General features: G+C 43.7%; 2 protein-coding genes and 1 long non-coding RNA gene across 3 annotated transcripts in view; 2 read left to right on the top strand and 1 right to left on the bottom strand.

Moving 5' to 3' along the window:
* Window positions 1-22: 22 nt before the first annotated feature.
* LOC142399973 (unconventional myosin-Va) lies at window positions 23-14,616 on the top strand. The gene is made up of 31 exons (XM_075484535.1): window positions 23-49; window positions 697-807; window positions 1,171-1,339; window positions 2,505-2,649; window positions 2,720-2,876; window positions 2,981-3,124; window positions 3,260-3,341; window positions 3,448-3,555; window positions 3,631-3,743; window positions 3,844-4,112; window positions 4,214-4,295; window positions 5,161-5,301; window positions 5,463-5,594; window positions 5,718-5,801; window positions 5,912-6,028; window positions 6,124-6,221; window positions 6,323-6,409; window positions 6,616-6,930; window positions 8,097-8,253; window positions 8,439-8,678; window positions 8,761-8,970; window positions 9,086-9,179; window positions 9,295-9,443; window positions 9,528-9,671; window positions 12,084-12,161; window positions 12,425-12,514; window positions 12,613-12,745; window positions 12,830-13,127; window positions 13,541-13,715; window positions 13,823-13,903; window positions 13,991-14,616. Exons 1-31 carry the CDS (start codon window positions 23-25, stop codon window positions 14,150-14,152), a joined length of 4,392 nt encoding a protein of 1,463 aa, XP_075340650.1. The 3' UTR covers window positions 14,153-14,616.
* On the top strand, window positions 10,157-10,806 carry LOC142400332 (uncharacterized). Its single transcript, XR_012772925.1, has 3 exons — window positions 10,157-10,229; window positions 10,549-10,654; window positions 10,727-10,806. It is a non-coding gene; the product is annotated as an uncharacterized LOC142400332 (long non-coding RNA).
* unc13a (unc-13 homolog A (C. elegans)) overlaps window positions 14,497-23,439 on the bottom strand; it is a 44,975-nt gene continuing 36,032 nt past the window's right edge. Inside the window, exons 38-41 of the mRNA XM_075485146.1 lie at window positions 23,196-23,343; window positions 18,586-18,678; window positions 18,044-18,203; window positions 14,497-17,951 (exon numbers count right to left, since the gene is read on the bottom strand). Coding sequence (XP_075341261.1) covers window positions 17,663-17,951; window positions 18,044-18,203; window positions 18,586-18,678; window positions 23,196-23,343 — 690 coding nt within the window. The 3' untranslated portion in view covers window positions 14,497-17,662. The remainder of the gene's footprint in view (window positions 17,952-18,043; window positions 18,204-18,585; window positions 18,679-23,195; window positions 23,344-23,439) is intronic.

Below are 23,439 nucleotides of genomic sequence, written 5' to 3'. Positions count from 1 at the left end.
GTCTTCATATATGATCTAAAACATGACAACTCTGGAATTATACACAAAGGTAAGAAACATATATATATATGTATATACATATATATATATATACAGTATGTATGTATGTTTTTTTTTTTTTGTGTCCTTTAAGAAAATGTATTTAGGGTAAAAGAACGATGTGCCTGTATATCTCCTACATATGAAGTTTTTCCAGGTAAGGAAATTGACGCGATCTGTTTCAGGCCTCAAAGTTACTTTGTTGCCGACAAATTCGTTACTGGACGTGAAAAGTCTGCCAAGACTTAAATCCTTATTTCTCAAAGCTTGGAGGTGTCGAATTTAGTTGTCAAAGTACCTACTGAATGTTTGCTGAAGGAAGAAACTTATTCCGTATGTTCATTTCTAAAAGAATAGCTGCTGGTTGATAATGGCTAATCCATGCAGGGCATTCAAAGAAGAGGATGACCAGTGTTAATTTTTAACACCGTTTAGAAGCACTTTATGCTGATGGGTGACAAATGTCTTGACCGGGTGGGGCCAGGAAGTGTGACATCTGAACAGTGTTTGACACTAAATAAAGTGTCCTGAGATGAAAGTTGTTTTTTCCTCCTAGATTTAGTTTTTTTTTCAACATTGTGTCTACATCCTTTACTTCCCACTTACCTTGACACAGTGGTGTAGATGCCTACCTGTAACAGTATGCTCCTTTGTTAGGGGGCAAGCGTGTGGGTCCCTGACCCAGATGCCGTCTGGGCCTCAGCCCAGCTCCTGCAGGACTACAGGCCTGGAGAGAAACAGCTACTGCTGCAGCTTGCTGAGGGAAATGTGAGACACACACTTCATACACCACATAGCTCACAGATAAATATGAACGCTCAAGCTTTTTCTTTTGATTTGTTCATTTTCATATGAAGATGAAGTGTACTTGCCTGTAATCCTTTTTGAATATGTTTCTATAATTCTGAAACTATTGCTGGTCAGAGCTGGCGCTTGTCTTGGCCAGGGCTCCCATTAAAAAGAGATTTTCAATCTAAAGAGTTTCACATACTGAAAAATAACGGGTAAATGATGATAGCAATCATAGAAGCTTACTTGCCTTCGGAAAATGGCATTGTGAAACTCATATTCTCAGTAAATATAGATATATTTGCTTCATTGAACACCTCTGACTTCAACTACCACTGACAGGAGGTCCATTACCCTGTGGGGTGCCCATCTGATCTCCCACCGTTGGGGAACCCAGACATCCTGGAGGGCGAGAATGACCTGACGGCCCTCAGCTTTCTCCATGAGCCTGCTGTGCTGCACAACCTCCGGGTTCGATTTCTGGACTACAGCAGCATCTACACATACTGCGGTGAGCAAAGAAGAGATGAAAGCAGACCACAGAGGGAGAGATAAAGAAAGCTGATGTGTAGACACGGATGCAGCAAACTAGACGGCTACTGTTTGCTTCTGTTTGCATGATAACAACACATAAAGTCCACAAGTCAGAGGCTCAAAGGTTGAGACAAGAAGACGACTCCCTCACTGCCACGCTTTATAAAACTAGTTTAAGATTTACAGTCATTCAAAGATTTTATGTCAGGACTTTAAAAAAAAAATTAAAAAAAATAAAATCATCTGGTCCTCATCAGGTCTCAAAATGAGGTAAACACAACCTCAGACGAACAATTGTATAAAAAGTGAATTACAGCCCATAATTCTGTCCCACACATTGTCTTGTTGCATGACCCAGTGTCAGCCAAGTTTCAGCTGTCAGACAGATGTCCTCACATCTGACTCTTAATTACTTTGGGACACAGAGGAATTCATGGTGGACTCAATGACTGCAAGGTGTCCAGGTCCTGTAGATGCAAAACAAGCACAAATCATCAGCCCTCCACCATCTATGTTTTACAGATGGTATGAGGTATTTCTGCTGATATGCTGTGTTTTATTTATTTATTTTTTTTATTATGCTGTGCATTATGGACAAATATCTCCACTGTGGTCTCACATGTCTGAATGATAATGTTCCAGAAGGCTTGTGCTTTGCTCAGATGCAACTTTACAAACATGCCAAGTTGTTTTTAGAGAGAAGAGGCTCTTGAAATCCATTCCAAACAAGCCATATTAGTTTATTAGTGTATGTAAAACAATAGAACTGACAAAGGAAGCACTTTATTTTTCACAGGACTGTAATTGCACATTACCTGCTTTCAAGAAGATTTGTAGTTTTTTGTTCATTTTTTACACTTCTGAAAACAGGGTTCGAGCATTTTGTGATGCAACCTGTTCATCTGTGGATATTCATTAATTTATTAATTTTAGTTTTACTGAAAGCAGAGTGAAGGATTGAAGATGGAACTGCACTAATCTGCACTAAGATTTTGTCATGAACACTATTGGTTCTGCGATTTCAAAGTTTTATCTATATTTCATCTATATTTTCTGTTTGTTTTAAAAGATTATGCTGCTATGATCTGTCTTCAACGTCAAGGCTCCAGTAGTTAGATTACTTACTTTACATGTCCCTCCAGGTATTGTGTTAGTGGCCATCAATCCCTACGAACAGCTGCCTATATATGGGGAGGAGGTCATAGATGCTTACAGCGGTCAGGATATGACCGACATGGAGCCTCACATCTTTTCTGTGGCAGAAGAAGCCTACCGCACCATGACCAGGTGAGGAGGTGATCTCATGACAGCCTGTTCTCTATGCGGCTCTCGATAGTAACCCTATCTGTGTGTCCAGGGAAGAGAAAAACCAGTCTATTATCATCAGTGGGGAGTCAGGCTCGGGGAAAACCGTCTCAGCCAAATTCACCATGCGGTACTTCGCTGTGGTCGGAGGAGCAGCACAGCAGACCAGCGTGGAGGAGAAGGTCCTGGCCTCCAACCCCATCATGGAGGTGAAGGACTAAGGTTTTTTTTCTCCCTGGTATGTTTTTTTTTTCTTTTTTGTAAAAGTTACAAACAAAATCATATTCTTTTTTTTTGTTGTTGTTGTCTGCAGTCCATAGGGAATGCTAAAACCACTCGAAATGACAACAGTAGTCGGTTTGGGAAGTACATTGAGATCGGCTTCGGCAGGAAGGGGGACATCATTGGGGCAAACATGAGGACATATCTGCTGGAGAAGTCAAGGGTCGTCTTTCAGGTGAGCTTTTCCCCCACTGCTGCCTCCTGGAAAAAATCCTCTTCTAATTAGTCTAAAATTGGAACGTTTTCCCCTTGCATTCGTCATGCAAATGTTCACGAATGCTCCCACTTTCTGCATATTTGTGTGTGTCAGGCATCAGCAGAGAGAAACTACCACATCTTCTACCAGCTGTGTGCCTCAAGAGAACTGCCTGAAATGAGATCACTTAAACTGGGTGAGACACAGTCACACTGACTCCTTCGGCCTGTTACTAAAAGACTATTACGTGAACGTCCACACTGCTCCCAGTCTAGGAGTGATGTGTGTGTGGTTGCTTACAGATGCTCCTGAGCATTTCCGCTACACTAACCAGGGAGGGGAGATGCAGATACCCGGCACTGATGATATGACAGACCTGGAGCGTTCTCGCAATGCTTTAACCACTCTTGGTAAACTGAGTCTGGACCCGCACACTCACGGAATAAAAAAGTAGAAGAATTTTATTTATCTTTTTGTTATTGCAGGCGTACAGCCTGACCAGCAGATGGAGCTTTTTAGGATCCTCTCAGCGGTTTTGCACCTGGGAAACGTCAACATTCAAGCCAGTGGGAGAAGTTCAGACCGGAGTTACATTGATGTAACAAATATTCTGCTTTTGTTTCTCTTAAGTTTCCTTAAAATAGCAAAGTAGTCATAATCCTCTTCTTTTTTTTTTTAAATTTCTCATCCTTCCTCAGGCGGAGGACCGCTCTCTGGCTGTCTTCTCCAAGCTGTTGGGAGTTGAGGGATCTCAGATGGCCCACTGGCTGTGCCATCGCAGACTTGCTATAGGAGGGGAAATGTTGGTGAAGCCTATGTCCGGTCAGCAGGCCCTAGAAGCCAGAGATGCACTTGCTAAACACATCTACGGCCAGCTGTTTACGTGGACAGTCCAGAGGCTCAACTCAGCCCTGCGGGCACAGAGGGCACAGGCCAAATCCTTTATAGGGGTGTTAGATATCTATGGGTGAGCAACTGAACTGTTGATTGTGGTAATGTGCACTGTGGGGTTGATATCTTTTTGGTGCATCTTCAAAATGAATTGACAAGTGTTTTCTCTCGGAGCAGATTTGAGACGTTTGAGCGCAACAGTTTCGAGCAGTTCTGTATAAATTATGCCAATGAAAAACTGCAGCAGCAGTTCAACAGGGTGAGTTATGTGACAAACCGTTTCGCTCCGTGTTTCGGGCAGTCTGTGTGTTTGTGTCGTGTGTGTCAGAGCTATTCTGTCTTGTTAAGTTCTACCTAACGTAACAATTTTTTAAAATCTAAATTCAGCGCTATGACTTCTGTGCTTTGTTGTCAAGAGTGTTTAAAAAAACACGTTTAATGATTACAATATAAATGCTAGTGTAATTATGGTAATAGTTTCTGTTCAGGAGGTCATTGAGCTGCCTCTTGCACAATGAAAGCTGGGATGATATATGACAACTACTATATTCACATTTATAATACAGGAGCTGCGCAGTGTTTATGTTAATACCAAATTTTGTGACTTTGTTAAAAAAAAAAAGGACCTTATCGTTCTATTACTGTCACTTCACCCTGACATCAGTAGAAAGACAGTAAATTCGTAATGATAAAGCAAGTTTCACTGTGCCTGAATGAAAACAACCAATCAGAGGGAGGAAGTCTCAACACATGGCCAATCACTGATACTTTTAGAGTTCCCAAGGTTACTATCCTGTTCATACTTGACAGTTTCTTCTGCAGAGAAGACCTTTAGGGGCAGAGCTGAAGCCCGGCAGAAAGGGAGAGTTGCATTTGTTCATATTTTCAGAAAACGTCGGTCCGTATCAGAACTAGAGAATAGACAAGATGTTTAAATCACATCTTTTGCTCAGAGGGCTGTGATGTGTGCCATCAGGTCAGGGTATATACCAGTCAGTATTCTAACAAATGGTAAATACTAAATACAAAGTGCATGCATGGCACAGATTTTCACCCGGAGACGGTTGCATTAAATTTTGTCTCGGTTTTTAACATTTAAACGTGTGTTTTGTGTTCGTTTGAAGCACGTGTTCCACTTGGAGCAGGAGGAGTACGTCCGGGAGGAGCTAGCGTGGAACAGGATTGAATTCAGTGACAATCAGCAGTGTATAACGCTCATAGAGGGACAACTGGGCATGTTTGACCTGTTAGACGAGGAGTGCAGGGTCAGTCCCTCTTTTTCCTCATCAATATATTTCATTTCATCTATCTTTTTGTCTGTTTATCGTTTCTGTTTAATTTTTTTTTGCATATTCACAAACTTATGAAACTGATGATCTGCAAAGCTTTAGTGTCTATTATGATTGCTACTCTGTGAATGATCCAGATGCCAAAGGGTACAGATGAAAGCTGGGTCCGCAAGTTGTACGACCAACACCTGACCAGCAAGCCCCATCCTCATTTTCGAAAACCTCGCATGTCCAACAGCGCCTTCATCGTTCTGCACTTTGCTGACACAGTTAGTGACAAGCTGCTGCATCTCTTATTTGGCTCTCCTTAGTTAGTTTACAACTATATGAAAGTGACTTGTAATTCCTTTCAGTGTGTCTGCTTGAACAGAAAGTTTTCCCCCTTAAATCAGGTGCAATATGAATGCGTTGGATTTTTAGACAAGAATCGAGACACAGTCTTCGAGGAGCTCATTAACATTCTCAAAGCAAGTCAGGTAGATATATGCTGAATAAGAAGCTCTCACATTCCCACATGATTTGTATAAAGTGAGCAGTGTGTCACCGACGTGTGTGTATGTGTGTGTGTGTGTGTGTGTGTCGTCAGTCTGAGCTGGTGGCTGAGTTGTTCCACCAGCAGGGAAATGGGCCTTCTGTAGCCAATGGAAGCGTTCGCTCAGGGAAAAGAGCCACCAGAGAACATAAACTGACTGTTGGCGTCCAGGTGAGATGTTTGTTCTTTCTTCCTTTGCTCACCGTTGTTTGATTCAGTTTCATCAAGTCTCACACTCATGGTGGCTTTGCCTCTGTGCCTGTCAGTTTCGTCAGTCCTTACAGATGTTAATGGACACTCTCAACAGCACCACCCCTCACTACGTCCGATGTATTAAACCTAACGACCTAAAAGAGCCTTTTATGTGAGTCCTCACTGGGCTTTCCCTCACAGCTATGCGTGTTTTAGAAGGTGTGTTTTAGCATTGTGCACACTTAACAATAAATCCCATCCTCTGCTACTAAGGTTTGATCCTAAGAGGACAGTCCAGCAGCTGAGAGCTTGTGGGGTGCTGGAGACCATTCGTATCAGCGCAGCAGGTTATCCATCCCGGTACTGTGCATTACCTTAGCCATACATCTAACTCTCTAACAGACTTTTCATTATCAGCTGAAGAATGTAGCTTCCTGACAAACAGATGAAGGATGATATCAGAAGTTAAAAGTCAGATGACCAACTTTCATGTTTCAAATGATAAGAGACTTAAAGAGTGCTAAAGTTTTTCTTGGAGATTCAAGTTGTTTAATCTATGTTTCCAGATGGACGTATGAGGAGTTCTTCAGCAGGTATCGTGTTCTGCTCAGAGGGCCTCAGAACCAGCTGCCGGCCCAGGCCAGACAGGCCCTGCCTCACATCATCCCGGACCCCGACCAGTACTGCTTTGGAAAGACCAAAGTGTTCTTCCGGGCAGGTCAAGTGGCTCTTCTGGAGAGGCTGAGGGCCGAGAGGCTGCGTGTGGCTGCTGTGATCATCCAAAGTCACGTCAAAGGATGGCTGGCACGGCTCAGATACACCAGGATCTTCTGGGCTGCTGTCACCATACAGAGATACAGCAGAGGAACTCTGGCCAGACGGTGAGGACAGATTTTTATCTCTGTCTATATATATCACAGCTTAATTTAAAAATGTTCTGTATTTCTGCATAATATTATTGCTCCACCAGATAAAGAAAGCAAAGGTGCACATACTTTGCGGCTTACAGGCTGAATTATTTTCCTATCTAAATTGACGACCAATCAGGATGTGTGTGTGTCTTTTTTTATATCTAATTTCATTTTTTTGTTTATCTACTTTTAGAACCAGTGATAAAATCTGGTAATAGTTTTAGTCGTATTTTTACAGAGATTTAGAAGATTCTAAAAGGTTTACAATCTTACAAGTACCACAGCACGGCTTTACAAATCTGTATACTGGTAATGTGTCATTTCAACGGTTTGTTTTTCAGACTGGATCTTATCGTGATTTATTTACTATGTCTAACTGGCAATGACTAATGTTTTGATTCAGCTAAACACTGGAAGCTAGAACAATAGTGTCCACTTTGTGAATTTTTTTTGGTACATCCTCAGTTCCATGAAAATTGAGATGCGTGTAAAATTGAAATTATAACGAAATGGGAGATTTTACAAATCTCATAAATCAATATTGCACAGTATTCACAATACAGCATAGGAAACATTTCAAATTACAGCAACACACCAGGTAAGTAATATGATAAATATTACTTACCTGGTGTGTAAAGGTATAAAGAGAGCACCTTAGAGAGGCAGAATCTCTCAGAGCTCAAGATGGGCAGAGGTTCAGCAATCTGCAAAAAACTACTTCTGCAAATTGTGGAATTGCCAACACAGAATATCCTATCATGTACAATACATAATATCAAAAGGTTCAAAGAATCTGGACACATCTCTGTGAACAAGAGACATCAACCAAGGATGTCTATGGACTGTTGTTAACAGAAGAGGGGGATGTTACACGGTGGTAAACATGCCGCTAACCCACGTTATTGGGAAACTGTTGTTGTAGAATGTTTTTTGGAAAAAGTTGTCAATGTTCTCGTGTGAATATATTGATTTATGGGTTAGGGTTAGGTCATTGCATTCTGTTTTTCTGCACCTTTTTAAAAAAGCTCTCACCATATTTGGAATCGGTGGCTGTATTTTGTGAGAACTTCATCGTTTTACATCAGAAACTAACATGCTGGACTAAACCTGAGGAAATCTTCTTCATGTGGCTGCAGGCTGGCTTTGACGCTGCGCTACACTAAGGCTGCCTTAGTGATCCAGAAGACCTTCCGTATGGCAGTGGTCAGACAAATGTTCGTCATGATCCGACAGGCCACCCTCACCATTCAGGCCTTCACCAGGGGCACACTGGCACGCCGCAGATACAGACAGGTCAGCATTCAATGCCAGCATTTTCAAACGGTTTGCCTGCGTGAGTTGATCCTTGAGAAATTAAAAGCAGAGGGTGTTTTTACTCTCTTTTTTGTTGTTGTTGAAAGTGCTCTGATGTGATAAGACCGAATGCACATATGCTGAATCGATTCGAGGTGCTAAGTCCACATTTTTTCGCCCCTCAGTTGGTGGCGGAGAGGGCTGCTGTGATGCTCCAGGCGAGAGTGCGTGGGTGGTTGGCGAAGCGGGAGTACAGGCGGGTGCGCTCGGCTGTGGTGTTCACGCAGTGCTGCGTGCGCCGCAGGGCCGCAAGGAGGGAGTTGCTGAAACTAAAGACTGAGGCCCGCTCAGTGGAGAGGTACAGAGAGCTCAACAAGGGCATGGAAGTCAAACTGATGCAGCTTCAGCTGAGAGCGGACCAGGAGGTGGGTGAGGGTTGTAGATGGACTCAATTCTGAAATCCGCATTTTAGTTTTGCATCATAAAGCCGTTTTTGTCTTCGTCCAGGCGAGGGAGAGTGCTGCTTTGAGAGAGACCCTGAACGCAGAACGAGAGGCTGCAACTGCTGAGCGGGAGGCTCTGAGGGCGATGACACAGAAACTGGAGAGCCAGAAACAGGAGAAGCCTCCGCCTTGTCCTGTTATCAGTGAGAAGGAGGCGGAGGAAAGGAGGAGAGCTGAGGAGAAGGCTACCCAGGAGATCCTCAGACTCACACAAGCAAGTTCACCAACCTGAGATACATGATGCATTGTTCTGCACTCATCCGTCATTTAGATTTTTTAGATTTTTCAAATATTTAACCTGCTGATCTTTCCGTGTGTCTTTATTGAAGGAATTGCAGGCTCTGCAGAAAGAGAAGGACAATGTTTACAAAGAGAAAGAGGATCTTTCTGCTCGCTTGCTCGAGCAAGAAGAAACACAAAAGGGTTGGCCTCCACTTTGCCATCAGACTGTACGATTCTCCTTGCCAATTTGATTCTTTGTCACATTTTGTGTCTTGTCTCTTTTTTTTCTCCCGCATGTGTGTCCTTGCGTGTGCAGAGTGTGTGCATCAGGCTGTGTCGCAGTCCAGTGCAACTCTTCGGGCAGAGCTGGATGAGGAGAAGACCAAGTATCAGGGACTCCTGAGGGAGTTCACCAGATTGGAGCAGAGATATGACAACCTCAGGGAGATGAGTCTGCTCACTGAGGTCTATAACAGATGCACCTAAACACGGTTTTGCCCTAAAACTGCTGCTTGTTTGCTTCATGTCTTCTTCCTCTTTGCTGCGCAGCGCACCAAGGGCCACAGAAGGAGTGACTCCGCCCAGAGCCTGAGCTTGGAGCCGCTCTCTCCCTCCCCGACTGCACTGTCACCCCAGTCTCTCACCCCGCTCTCGTGGTCACCCTTTGCATCTGCTTTTCCTTCCCCGGAGGAGGTGCGCAGAGTCAGCGTGACGTCTCCCTGTCTGGAGAAGAGATTCTCAGCTTGGAACTCCGAAACAACATTGGTGAGTAAACATAAGGACTGGAATAAAATTTTTTTAAAACCCCTCTTTTCTTAAAAGTTCTGCACAGGGCATTTCATGAAGACGCATGAACCTAACACCGCATTAAGGTGCATTACACCGCATCGTGTTTGCAATGACAGGACCAGCTGATGGAGAGGATGGATGTGGCCAAAGACCCGGCAGTGAAGATGAAAGCAGAAGACTTGGAATGTGCTTACGATGCTGTGCGAGTGGCCAACAAGTCAGTCTGTCACCACTTACTCATTCACACGTGTCGGTGTACTACTTTTTGTTCATGATTGAGAATTTGTGCAAAACCTCCCCAGTCTTCCTGTTTTCATCTGTCCTGCTGTCTGAGCCAGGTTTCTGGAGAGCCAGCTGCGGAAGCAGCACAGTCAGCGGGAGGAGGAACTGGAGGCTCTGAGGTGTCAGCTGGGTCAGCTGGGTCGAGCCAGCTCTCCTTCTTCCTCTGCTGCACAGACACAGGTGTAGATTTATTGAAGTTACCAAATACTCATGCCATGTTGTCACAGCCTGCGTTAACCAATCTCTTGTGATTTTTTTTATTTTTATTAATATTTTCATGATACAGCATGTTCTTATACTGAGCGTAATGCTCCCACTTACCTTAAAAATGACCAAATCTCAGTGTGTTCCTCTCAAGCAGGGGCAATGTGGTTCTGTATTTTGTTCATTGTTAAACCTGGAAGTTTTGAAAACTCGTTTGACTTTTCACCGTCTGAGAACACTGACCACACTATGATATGAGACTAAAGTCTACAATGGAAACACCTTTTCTCAAAAGGAACTCCAGAAGCTGCTTGAGGCCAGAGAGCACGAGTGTGTGCGGCTGAGGAGGGAGCTGAAGGAGCTGAGAAACACTGCGTCACTCAGACGACTCCTGACACAAGGTGAGGTTTCAGCTCCAACCGTTCATGCAGTCGCGTTCGTGTTGAGGTACTTACTCTTTCTTGTTTTCCCAGCACCTTTGACCTCAGAGGCCTCCTGTCCACATCAGCCAAAGCCAGCAGCAGTTACCGGTTTGCTGGAATGTAGGAAAAGAGATGAAACCAAACTCATCAAGAACCTCATCACAGGTGAGACTTGTCTTATTGAAGGGAATCGAGGGATGTGTCCTGTTAGCTGCTGTTTGCCGTTAGTTAGGTTTGCGAGAAGAAAACACTGAAGCTTTATTTGTTTATTAGTTGGGCCTCTTGTAGAAAGAAATATTTGAACATGCTCTTACAGTTGATGCATTGTATTCAAGGTTGTGCTGAATGCGATATATCAGGAAAAAAAAATCACAAAACATTTCGCAACACAACATCATTGGAGGAAAAAAACAAAATGGCATTTGAGAAAGTTAAATGTTTTGAAATGTAATGTGTTCTTTTTGGGTTTGTTTTCTGAAAGTTTTCAGATCTTATTTCTGAACGCTGGAATTTGTGAAATAAACAGTTTGTTGCCTTTTTTTGTTAGAAAATTAACACATTTCTACACTGTAGCCCGTGAGTTGTTGACAGTAACACTTTGTAGGCTAAACAGGTATTATGAATTCCCACAAATGTCGCTTGAATTGTACAATAGGGTTTTTGTTTTTTAATTTGGTCACTTTCGGGGTCCCAGCTATCTACTCGATATGTTTCAGAGATATACACCAACCAGGACACTAAGATCAGTAGAGAAGAATTTGCTGGTAATTCCAAAAGTTAACACGAAGTGTGGAGAGGCAGCTCTTAGTCACTATGCTGCTAAGCGCTGGAACCAGCTCCCAGAAATTGTCAAAAATGCACCCACCATTAACATTTTTAAATCAAGACTAAAGACAGAGCTGTTCTCCGAGGCCTTCACATAACAGCATTTAATCCCTTTTCTTTAAAAGCAAATGATCTGTTTTAATGTCTTAAGGTTTTTTTCTTTTGTGATTCATGTTGATAAGTTTGAATCTTTCTTATTCTAATTATTTAATGTTTTTACCTTGGTGTTTTAAGTTTTTTAATTCTCTTTTGTTACGTTTATTCTTCTTATTCTTTTTCCTTTTTTAATGTGAAGCACATTGAATTGCACTTGTGTCTGAAATGCGCTATATAAATAAACTTGACTTGACTTGACTTGACTTTTGATGCACTCCTGGAATCACCATCTATTGTTGTAGCCTCATCACTTAGGATGAGGATGTTGCAACTGACTCCTCTGTACTGTTGCTAACAAATCTGACCCGGCCTTGTCGACTCTGCCACGGCTGCTCTCGCTGTCTGCGCTTCAGACATCCGTGTTGACAGCGCGCTGTCTCTGCCTCCCGGTCTGCCTGCCAGCGTGCTCTTCCTTTGTGTCCGTCAGGTCGACTGCAGAGGAGACCAAGCCCGTGCTCGCTCGCTCTGCAGCGCTGCTGTCACCGCCATGAAGGCCGCTCTGAAGGTAACCTTACCTCTGAACCCTCCACATGCGCCATATGCTTGAAGTTTAGTGCACGAGGGCAGTTCACATCATGTCAGGCAGATTGCCACAAACAAGAAGACATCAGCAACTAACTTTGAAACACTTCTCAGTGATTGTGTCCTCCTTGCTGTGCTCATTCTCAACAGTCTGGCTCACAGATACACAGTTTTCTTTGAATATCTACCATATCGGTGTAACTTTATTTAATGTGACTATCTTTCTCATCTCATCTTTCTCCGCAGAAACATGCTAATGATGTAGAGATGACGGCTCTGTGGCTGAAAAACATCTGTCTGTTGCACGACCTGCTGACCCAGCACTCCCCAAAACGGGTAGCACGAACCGTCTTCTATTAATTTGTATTTTCAGCCACTCTCAACATGTAGCCCCGGAAAGGCAGAGAGCGATGACTCTTTACTTTTCTTTTCAGGCTCTTGACTCGGATGAACAGGTTCCACTTACCGCCGACCTGAGCGACTTGATCCGCACCCTGAGTGACCTCTGTATCCAGGCCTACCAGCAGCTCCTCTCCATCACTGAGACACGTCTACAAAACATCATAGGTACCTCTACAGCGGCCACGATACCGATGCCGCTTAAGCTCTCCCCTCCATGGCTCCTTATATCTTCCTCCTTCTCATCCCCAGTCCCTGCCCTGCTGGAGAGCGAAACCATCGCGGGTCTGTCGAGCTCGGGGGTGAAGCTGGGAGTGTCCAGGAAGCGAGCGGGCTCTGACCCCAGGCCTGTGGGAGGGGATGCTCCCACTATGGCGTCTGTGCTGAGGGAGCTCGGAGCCCTTCACACCGCCCTGACCCGCCAGCTGGTGCCCCAGAGTCTGATAGAGCAGGCCTTCCGCAAGCTCACCTACCTCATCTGTGCGAGTGCTCTCAACAACCTGCTGCTGAGGAAAGACGTGTGCTCCTGGAGTCGTGGCATTCAAATACGGTAGAAAACATTACACAGATAAATATGCACAGAAGCAATAACTTCAACTTTGATATCTTAGATAATTTGTCATCATTTTCTTTGATGCCTGTTGAATAAGATGGAAACAGTTTGCTCTCACCTTGTTTGATTTGTGTCTCCATTGAGAATAGTTGTGTGGATCTACCAGAAAAAAAATCCAAATTTACATCATATTGCACAGTTAATTCCCTTACTGTCACATTTTACCTTCATACTGTTTCGCCACAAATAGCTTAATCTAAATCAAAGATGTATAATTAATTGGAACCTCTCAAAGTAAGTTTTTCCAAATGGGGCTGATTAAGCAGAGTTAATAATACTCTTTCCCTCTCCTTTATGTGCTGTTGTGCACATTTTTATTCATGTGAAACCCTCCTTGTCTTGTCTCTTAGCTACAACGTCAGCCTGCTGGAAGAGTGGCTGCGGAGCCGAGGTGTGCAAGCAGGGGGCGCTGTGGCCACACTGGAGCCCCTCATCCAGGCAGTTCAGCTGCTGCAGGTGGGGAAAAAGACCGAGGCGGACGCAAAGGCCATCGTTCAGACCTGCACTGCCCTCTCCAGCCAAAAGGTGGGTCTGTTGATCTATTTTGGGTTGTCCTCGCAAGAAATTAGGCGTTGAGCAATCTGACTTGATGTGTTCAATTGCCCGTCAGTGTCTTTACTTTTGTTCCACAGATTGTGAAGATTTTGACCCTCTACACTCCACACAGTGATCTCGATGAAAGGGTCACTCTGAATTTCATCCGTACCGTCCAGGTACTGTCTGTAGCTGTGAGGTTTGACTTGTTCATTCATTTTGAATAGTGTCACAGTGTCAGTGGTCTCTATCTTTAATGTCCTCAGGCGCTTCTGAAAGGCCGCTCTGACAAGCATCCTCCCCAGCTCCTGATGGACCTGAGGAGAGTGTTCCCCGTCACATTCCCTGACCTGCCTCCGCCCATCCTCACCGCTGAGGAGCTCGTCATCCCAGACTCTCTCAAGATCTCCTTCCTGCGCAAGGCTTAAAAAAAAGTAGAAGCAAATGCATACTGATTGTGCAAATTTATCTCCTATCCTATGGAATTTAAATAACTCCCACAAGCTGTTGTGAATGAAATTATTTTCTGATTCTTGGTAGCACAAATGTTTTGAAATAAACGGCTTATCAGCAGATTAGTCTGAAGGTACAGAGGTAGTACAGAAGGGTGCAGGCTCTGTCTACAATGCACATGTAAGGAATCCTAACGGAGCGCGGGGATGTAGATAACTTATTCTAGAAAAAGGTAGAGAAGACTGGAATAAAAAGTGGTAATGAAATTCAAGACTGCAGCTTCATTTCTGACAGACGAGAGAAGACACGAAGCTCCTTTTTCATGTTTTATTGGAAGCAGAAACACAGTGAGACTGCAGTCTCAGGAACCTCAACCCCCAGTAAGAACACCCAGAATAAAAAAAAAAAAAGAAAGAGGAAAAAAAATTAGAAACATTTCTGTATAAAAAAAATCCTCATGCGAGTACTTTGTACCACTACACGTCATCATTAATACATATTTATATATTCACAAACATTTGAAAAATAGAAAACAATAATGAAAAAAAATATCAAAATAAAGTTGACAACAATTGGCAGTTAACATCAAATAAGTATGCGTGCTGGCACAAAACATTTTTTCTTTTTATGTTTTTCGTTGTTCCCATCATGCACCGTTTCTGGAAGTACACGACTGGCGCCGCTGCGTGGCCTGGTCAGCTGGACAGAGCGGGACGGATCATGCGTGCCTGTCCGCCTGTGTGCTTTTCTTTGTGCTTCATCTACTTTTGCCCTCAACTTCTGAGCGCGTTCCTGTTCCATGCAACATCCTGATGGCCCAACACGCAAAATGAGCCTCCTCGAACTAAAGCATCATTGTCAACGGCAGTAAATAAAGAGTTTCGTGGCATTTCCAGCTATGCGACGGCAGTGTACCCGTTTGTCAGAGTTATTAAAAGTCCTCTCTCAATCAAAGACCGTGTTCGCATCGGAGAGTTACATAACATGTTTACATTAGTTTTCATTTGTTGTTTGCACGATATAAGAATGATATATGATGCCACGGTGAAAGTCAGAGAACTGGCAGATTACTTACTTGGCTCATAATCAGACCAATTAAGTGGATACATATGGCTTGTTATTCATCTCAAATGTGTACACGGCCCTCCTATGTCTTTCAGTAAGTAGCTACATGTCCAGATTGGGCACCCACTTGACGGAATAACCACCTGCCCAGTCATTCGGCACAAAATTCAAGTCTACAAAAGAGCAGCAAACTTCACTTCACACAGTCCGACGTGTGTTTGTCTTATCTGAGCTATTTACAAACAATCGATCCCTGTTCCGGATAACTTTCCTCCCATAAACTCATTTCAGCCTCTCGTCAACTCCACTACAGATTTGATATTTGGCCCATTAAGACACACAGCATTCACCACATATCAGACAAACACTTGTGCTGATATAATTAGAATAATAATCCACCATGTAAACATTATAAGACTGCTTCAAAAATGACTCATCTACATAGAATTTATAGATAAGATGCATAGAGTTCAGTTCTTACACCTTGTTCAAATGAAGGGGAGGGGAAATAGAAAAAAAAAATCACCCTGTTATTTTTACACTTTGCCTCTTTTTAAGTCTGTGAAATCCCAATCAACAATATTATTTCCTTTGCTTGATTCTTTTTTTTTGTTTCCGAGCATGCCGGCCTCGTACAGACGATGCAGCAATCTCAGCAGAAGTGGCACTAAGAGACATGCAAGATGGCAAATAGTCAATCTAAAACATTTAGTTTCACATGAAAGTGGCTGTAGGTTGAATTGAACTGTTTTGATGATTTTAAACAATGAGTAATTCCTTTAAACTCTTCGAAAAATGGCTGAGAGACAAAAGAAGAACAAATAGAAATGTGTTATTACAGGCACAGCAAAGACCCTGTGCTTCTAAATCTCACTGCATTTCTGCCCTCTTTTAAATGTCAGAGCCGGACCTGTGGCGGTCTGGATCTGCAGCCCTTTAGCAGAGGTTCCACTTCCCAATCTGGATTTAGGGACGCAGCAACCTGCAGCTGGATCTTAAAGAGACCACAGGTGCTGGATCACAGGAGATTTGTGCAGGTTGTGTGGGTTTGTAACCCCTGACCTCAGAGGACGTCGCTTTGCAAAACGTTTCTCAAGACACGTTTTTAATCAACCTATACATCAGGGTTTCATTTGGCAATTACGTGTTGTTGTTTTTTTGTGCTAAGAGGAGGTGACAGTTAATTTCCTCTTCTATAATGCACTGCTGACCCAACCATGATAGGGCTGCAAGGATCCTTGCAGTGACACACACTCACACACACACACACGAAGAACCAACCAAACAAAATGTATAGATAGAAGTTTTGGCCTCGCAAGAGTAAACAAAACTTTTCAAAACAAAAAGAAGTCTGATCCGCTTGCGATGGCTTCTTTCTGTGATTTAACTCTCAGGTAACAGGCAACACGGGCGGCTACATGAGGTCGACATCAGAACATATTACAAAACACACATAGTGCTCACACACACTCGCTCATTCTCACACGTATACATCTAAACATATCCAGATGAACCGCAGTGCTTGTAGGTGTGTTTTCGTCAGATTCATCTTATTTATACAGTCATAGTACACAATCACACTTACAAGGGTTAACAAGACAGAAGGCATTGAGGGTGTCAGGCAGTGTGCTGTGTTTACAGGGTAGACGGACAGAAAGACAGACAAAGGACAATCTTTCAAGTACCACACGTCCATCTAGTAATCCTGTATATTTTAACATGTCCTTCATATTTTATATATATATGATATATATATAGAATTATTAAATACAAATATAATCTAGAAGAAGGAAGTAAATAATCTCAAACTATTAAATAAATAGTGCTTTGATCCCAGTATGTGTTTCCCCCACCCGATATCTGGAATGTTTGAGGCTTCGCAGCCATTCTTGCTGTTTATGGACAGTTGGTCCCGTTGTGCTTGGGGCTGGTCTTGGCATATATCAGCGATTATCTGTTGGCACTTGCGGTCCCTTCTCTTAGTGGGCACAAACCAGGGAAAGGGGCGAGAAGAAGGTGAAAGTACAGGGGAAGGCAGGAGAAGTTAAAAAGGCAGAGAAAAGTGGGAGAGAAAGCCAAAATATTAAAGGCTACAAGATATTACCCTGACCTGTCAAATGAGGTGTGTGTGTATGTATGTATGTGTGTATGTTTGTCTCCTCTATGAATAGAGGGAAGTAGAAATATGCTCCATGATTAAACTCAACATAGACATTGTTGCTTTTCTTAATAAAAGTGTGTGATGCTTTGCTTTGCACTGTCCTATCCACTCAAATAAAGGTATTTACAGCATTGGGTTTGTAGCGACTGTTGTGTTATCTGTGCTTTTACAACACTAGGTTTTCCAGGCAGGGACAGGGCAGTAGGCGGCGATGTGTGACTGAGCTTCAGACGGGACATTTTGAATTCTGCTTTGCCTCTTAGCTGCGGCCCTCCTCTGCAGAGCGCTGATCCGACTTGAGCTTGACGAACTCCTTGGCCACATCGTCGTTGTTGCGCTGGGAGAGGATGCGCAGGACAGTGAGGCCCGTCTCGTCCATGTGGATGCGTTTACCCAGCGGCAGCCAGCAGGCGACGCTGCCCTTTGAGGCCAAGTCCTTCAGCTGCAGGACGGCCATGCCCACCGTGCGGTCCTCTCGGGCAAAGCAGTAGTCCTTCACACACACCTGCAACTCGTAGCACTCGGGACCCACCTCATTGCTCAGGGGGCTACAGAGCAGGCGGGAGGAACCAGAGTTACACAAGCATCTCCACATCACACACTCCTACCAGAACCTCCGTCATTATCACCAGCTACTCACAAGGTGAAGGTTTCATTGTATTTGGGAGCCCAGCTGTTGTTTTTCGACTTGGTGGCGTACTTTCTCTTCTTGTCGCTCAGGTGAGGGCCGATGATATAGACCTCCACAAATGGCCGGAAAATTCCCTGCGTCTGCCACCTCAGGTCGTTGGCAGCCACCACTGAGGCAGAGAGGGAAAGGAGACGAGAGGAAGAGGAGGGACAGTGAGTGGGAAGGTGTGGGTGACTGTGAGAGAGAGACTTGTGGAGAAAATGTGCGACACTGGAGTGATAAGAAGGAGTGAATGAACAGGACAATACTGCCTCTCAGTGCTCATATTCAGCTTCTTGGCTAGAGGAGGAACATACAATTATCATGCAACTTTTTGCTAGGTCATTCGTTCATTTAGAAGTTTTAAGTTTGCCCAGTTATGGTGGAGGTGACCGTTTGAAAGCTGTGGAAAAGATCAGCATGACTTGAATCTTTGAAACTATTACTCCCAGTGTCAAGTTGACTTCCTGTCTTAGCTTCCGGAAAGAGGATAAAATGGTCTTTGCCTTTACCTTTGACTGTGACTTTGTGCTCTCCAGTGTTTGGATGAGTGAAAATCTCCACATGGATGGACACCTCTCCCACAGCGTCATCCACACCGGAGCCTGGAGAATGAGGGTTACATTACTACCTTGTATTCACATATACATAAGACCAAGGAACATTCGTGCTCTAATCACAGACCAAACATTAACAGATGCCACTGTGCTCCCGATTCTACCTTCTCCTCCACATTTTGATACAAACACAAAGTTACGGACCAATTCCATTTCAGTTTCACACACTGAACATTGAAAAGGGTTTGGCCCTTTCTTTATAATCTACCAGGAGGAATTAAGGCACAGCACAGTGACCTGTTTGTGCACATGTTGTGGTCTGGAAGTGGAGAATCGTTCAAAGCTGCTATGAGTGGGCATAGATTTTTAACATGCTTTACGTTTAGACATTCAAGCTCTACAGCTACAATTCAGTGAACAGTTTCACTTATTTATGTCATACATTGTTTCATCAGAATTGTTTCATTCAGCAACACATCCTACATTATGATGAGCACTTGACTTAAAGCAGCAGCCTCTGAACGCATTCAGCAGCTGAGAGAAAATGTGCTGAATTGAGCACGGAAGGTCATTTGTGCCCACTCATAGATGCATTGTGTTTAAGGATGCAGAGAAGAAGACAGGAGATAAGCTGGAGTAGCTCAACTGACTGTGTGTGTGTGTGTGTGTGTGTTGCCCCCCCCCCCCCCCCCCTTCCCGACAAAGATCATGTCAGGGCATGCTCAGATGGATACAGACAGGTAGAGATTCATCCATTCTTGGTAAAGACTTATCCAAGCATGGTAAGAGGCGGGCGGGCGGGCGGGGTCAAGACAAAGGAGGGCAGTCTGCTCTCAGATCTGTTGGTGAGGAGCAGCACTGCTGATGCCCTTGTTAAAAGGGCATCAGAACCGAATCTAACACCCTTCTCACTGAATAGAATAGATGGTTAATCCTCTTCCTAGAGGACTCAAATCTGGACTTGGGAACAACCTCAGGTCTGTGGTGTCCTTGGCTCAAAAACCTCTGTCTGCAGGACTGTTTTAGGACGACGATGATGACCTTTTTCAGTGGCTGTAATCAGGCTTTTGTCTGGGAGGGAGACGGGGGACAAATCTTTTCCTTGTGTGGTTCTGTGCGGCATGTGAACAAGTGGTTTTTATCCACATAGAAATGCAGAGTGACAGATGGACATTAATCTTTAATGTTTTAATTAGTGTCTTCACTCTGTGAACGGTGTCTTTGTGGCGACCACCAGAGGCATGTGTGCGCCTGTGTTTTTAACCAGCCGCCCACTAAACAAGGTGTCTGTGGGAGTTAGACGGCTGAGTGTTCCTGGCGTGCAGCTCTCTGCATCTCTCTAGGGAGCCTTATCGGATTGTTGGTCTAGCTGCCAACAGGACCAAAAGGAGCAGCAGTTCTCCATCTGGCCCCGTCTACTCTGTGGAGGATGACTATGGAAGATGAGAGAGAAACTCCGGTGGCTTAAAAAATTGCCGCATTTTCTTCTCTAACAAACACAGCAATCAGAGGTGCACAAATTGCAGATCTTCACCAGAATAGATGTCAAATCTCAGACTCGTCTCGCCACATTCAGACACTACTTCCACTTATTTCAGTTACCATTAATCTTGCTCATATCTTGCAGTCTGACAGTCGTCCCTGCCATTGTTAAATAGTCCTTCAACCGCATACGAGTTCATACTGTGCTTTGCTCCTTCATCCTGCACTAATAATCCACTCTGTGGTGGAAATAAACTGTGAAATCAGTTTATTTGCTTCCTCGTTACAGTCAAGGACATTCTGTTTCTGGCAGGAAAGCTGGAGGCACACGGATTTGTTTTCTACATATACAAGCTGGAAGACTGCAAAAAAAACAGCGATGATTTGTACATTATCTAAATCCTGTACTGGATTTAAAAAAGTCCTACACAGTATGTCAAAGTTTTAAACTGAGAAACTGAGCTTTTTAAAAATATATATCCCGATTTTTAACTTTGAAGCCAGCAACATGTTTTGAATGACTTGGGGCATGTTTAACAGTGTTCCATCACCTCTTCTTTGAATTACGCTCTGAAAGGGTTTATAAACTATCCCAACATTTGATTGAAACATGTTGGCATCAGCTTTAAACTGAGTATATTAAAAAAAAACAAAAAAAAAACATTTTTCCCAACAGGCTACATAACTGTTAAATGTAACCACTATATAGTGTTAAAGGTTGAAGCTGAAATATTTCTCCTAAAAGTATCTGGAGGATACAATTGGACTGGGGAAATCTAGGCATCACAAGTCATGACTACAAATTCAAATTTGAATTCATTTTAATCCTGGTGGAATGAATCAGTCTTCTGTCGCTTTATGCTCCAATCTGTCTGTCATATGATCCAAGAAAGAGAAGTTCAGATGAGCAACTAAAAACCCCGGGTTGGCTGAGCTTTTTTGATGAATTTTTTTGGAGAATTTAAAAAAAAGATTAAACTTGAATAATGGGCATCTAAATTTCAGTAGAGGTTATTTTTCAAAAGTAGTTATTTATCATTGTGTCTCTTTCCTTCCCATATCCCTTCCTTTCTGGCCTCTTTCCACAAGAGAACAACACAACTTGGAGTGTGAAAGACTCACTTCGAACTCCTTTACTGGCGGGTCAACCATTTCACCCTCAGCTGTCCGTCTGAGAGGACTTTCGACTTTTTACGAACTTGTGTTGCATCAAATAACCGTCAAAGCTTTAAAAGGGACACCCAAACACTAAGGTGGATGCTTCCAGCTCCAGCACTGCCTGTGCCTTTACGAGAAACAGTCAAATCTTTTTATCCTGATCGAAAATGACACATCAGACCACCTGACCTGAGGCATTATTTCTGATTGACTCAGTCTGTGAAGCTGGGATGAGTTGAGCACCCTCTCTCATCACTGCTGTGGGGAGGGAGCTGTGTGGGTGTTTCTTTTCTGTTTGTGTGCGATTATACAGCAGGCGAGAGCAGGGAGCCCTCCCAGACAAAACGAGACAACGGTCATCAGCCTCTTGATAATAACTCTACTCCTTGTCATGAGTACTTTTTTTAAAATTTCCAATTACAGTGGGAGGGGCAGCTATGCTGAAGAAAGGGGATTTCCTCTGTGGTCCTCGCTGGAGACAGAAAATACACTCAGTGCTTCTGCTTCTATGACCTTTAGGGAAGTCTCCGTCAGTCACATTGCTCTGCACAGTCACTCATTTGTTCACATGTACGCACACATAGACACACACTGGCTTTGCCCTCCGGCATCTCTTGTTCACATCATGCTGCATCAGAATTCTTTCACACTTTAATGCATTTCCATTATTTCTATCTGATGTCTGCTTATCATGCTTAAGCGTCTGCTCATACATACTGTCCATGGCGTATGTATTCTGTGCAGCTCTGTGCATACAGACATCAGTGTGTACATCTCATGCATGACTCTTTAAAGTTCTTACTGCTGTAATGGGCATGTTTTGTGCATTTGCGTGTGTTTGTGTGTGCAAAAAGACAGAGGTAAAGAGAAAATGTGAGAAAAACGAGTGCGTTCAGTTGGTGGATTGCATTAGTCTGTTGGGATGAGTTCGAGCAGGCAGGGGGGAGGGGTTCAGGATGCATATGGGGGTTGAAGGGTGGAAGGTGGAGGGAGCTGGGCTTTGGTTTGGAGACTTTCTGGTAGTCCTGGTTGTCTCAGGCCCTCACAGCCTGAGTGCCACATACCCTTTTCTGGGTAAACATCCTCACTAGTGGTGAATCTCACCCCCTTCCCGTCGAACACTGGCCCACAGACGGGACAGGAGGAGGGAGTGGACGGAGAAAGGAGAGACATGTAGAAACATGAAGTTTGCAGAAATTGAATTTAAGAGTTACAGAGTGGGAAAAAAAACAGACCAACATGTAGAAACATTTACCCTGTAGTTGTTCCAGCCCAGTTGATTTAGTCTTTTTCCTTTAGCAGGAATGCAATGGTGGCCTTCCAGCATGCAAAATTTCACACAGACCTATTGCTGTAAAACGCTCCTATGTATCCTTCAAAGGCCGCATGGCATTTTGCCTTATTAAATTTTAAACGTTCATCCACTGAAATGGCGTCCCTCCCAGCGAAGCTCAGGGACGGTGTGTCGGCATCAGTGCTTCCACAAAGATGACGGCTTTTATGTAGATATTTAATGATGGGACCAACAGAATCAAAGTGTGAGAGAAAAGAGGGGGTGGGTATCTATTTTTCTCACAGCAAGTAGCTGTCGGATCATGCAAAGACTAGTCTCGATGTTTTCACAGGCTGGCTACCAGGAGACTTTGCATTTTAGAGAAAACATAGAAAATACTGTGCTGCCTCACTTTCTGCGCCACAAAGCACGAGAGACACGCAGGACATAGAACTCATCGTTTGGGAAATCTTAACATCAACAGAGGACTGAGAGTGCAAAGCGCAGAAACAGAAATACAGTGACCTAAATCAAAGAATAACGCAACGTAAGAAGTTAAGCTCAAACGAAGCAAATAAACATACTGGAAAGAAAAGACAACAAAGAGAAAGTCAGAGGGAGCAGTGTGAGAGAAAGTAAAGCATTAGATTACCTTGTGCATTCTGTGACTGTACAAAAGTCTTAATCAGTTTGTCAGTGGCCTGCGTGTAGAGGGACAGCGCATAGTGGAGAGACAGGAGGTCAGGACTCTTCTCCAGGAAGGTCTTCTTCAGACCCACACCACCAGCATGGAAGTATTGCTAAAATACAAAAAGGCAGACAAACAAGGAGAGAAGAGCTGTTTACCTACATCTGACTGCTGTAAGCTATTGTACTGTTGGGTCTATTTTTCAGGA

This window comes from Odontesthes bonariensis, chromosome 15, assembly GCF_027942865.1.
Source record: "Odontesthes bonariensis isolate fOdoBon6 chromosome 15, fOdoBon6.hap1, whole genome shotgun sequence".
Lineage (NCBI taxonomy): Eukaryota > Metazoa > Chordata > Actinopteri > Atheriniformes > Atherinopsidae > Odontesthes > Odontesthes bonariensis.
This window is presented reverse-complemented; position numbering and strand designations above follow the sequence as displayed.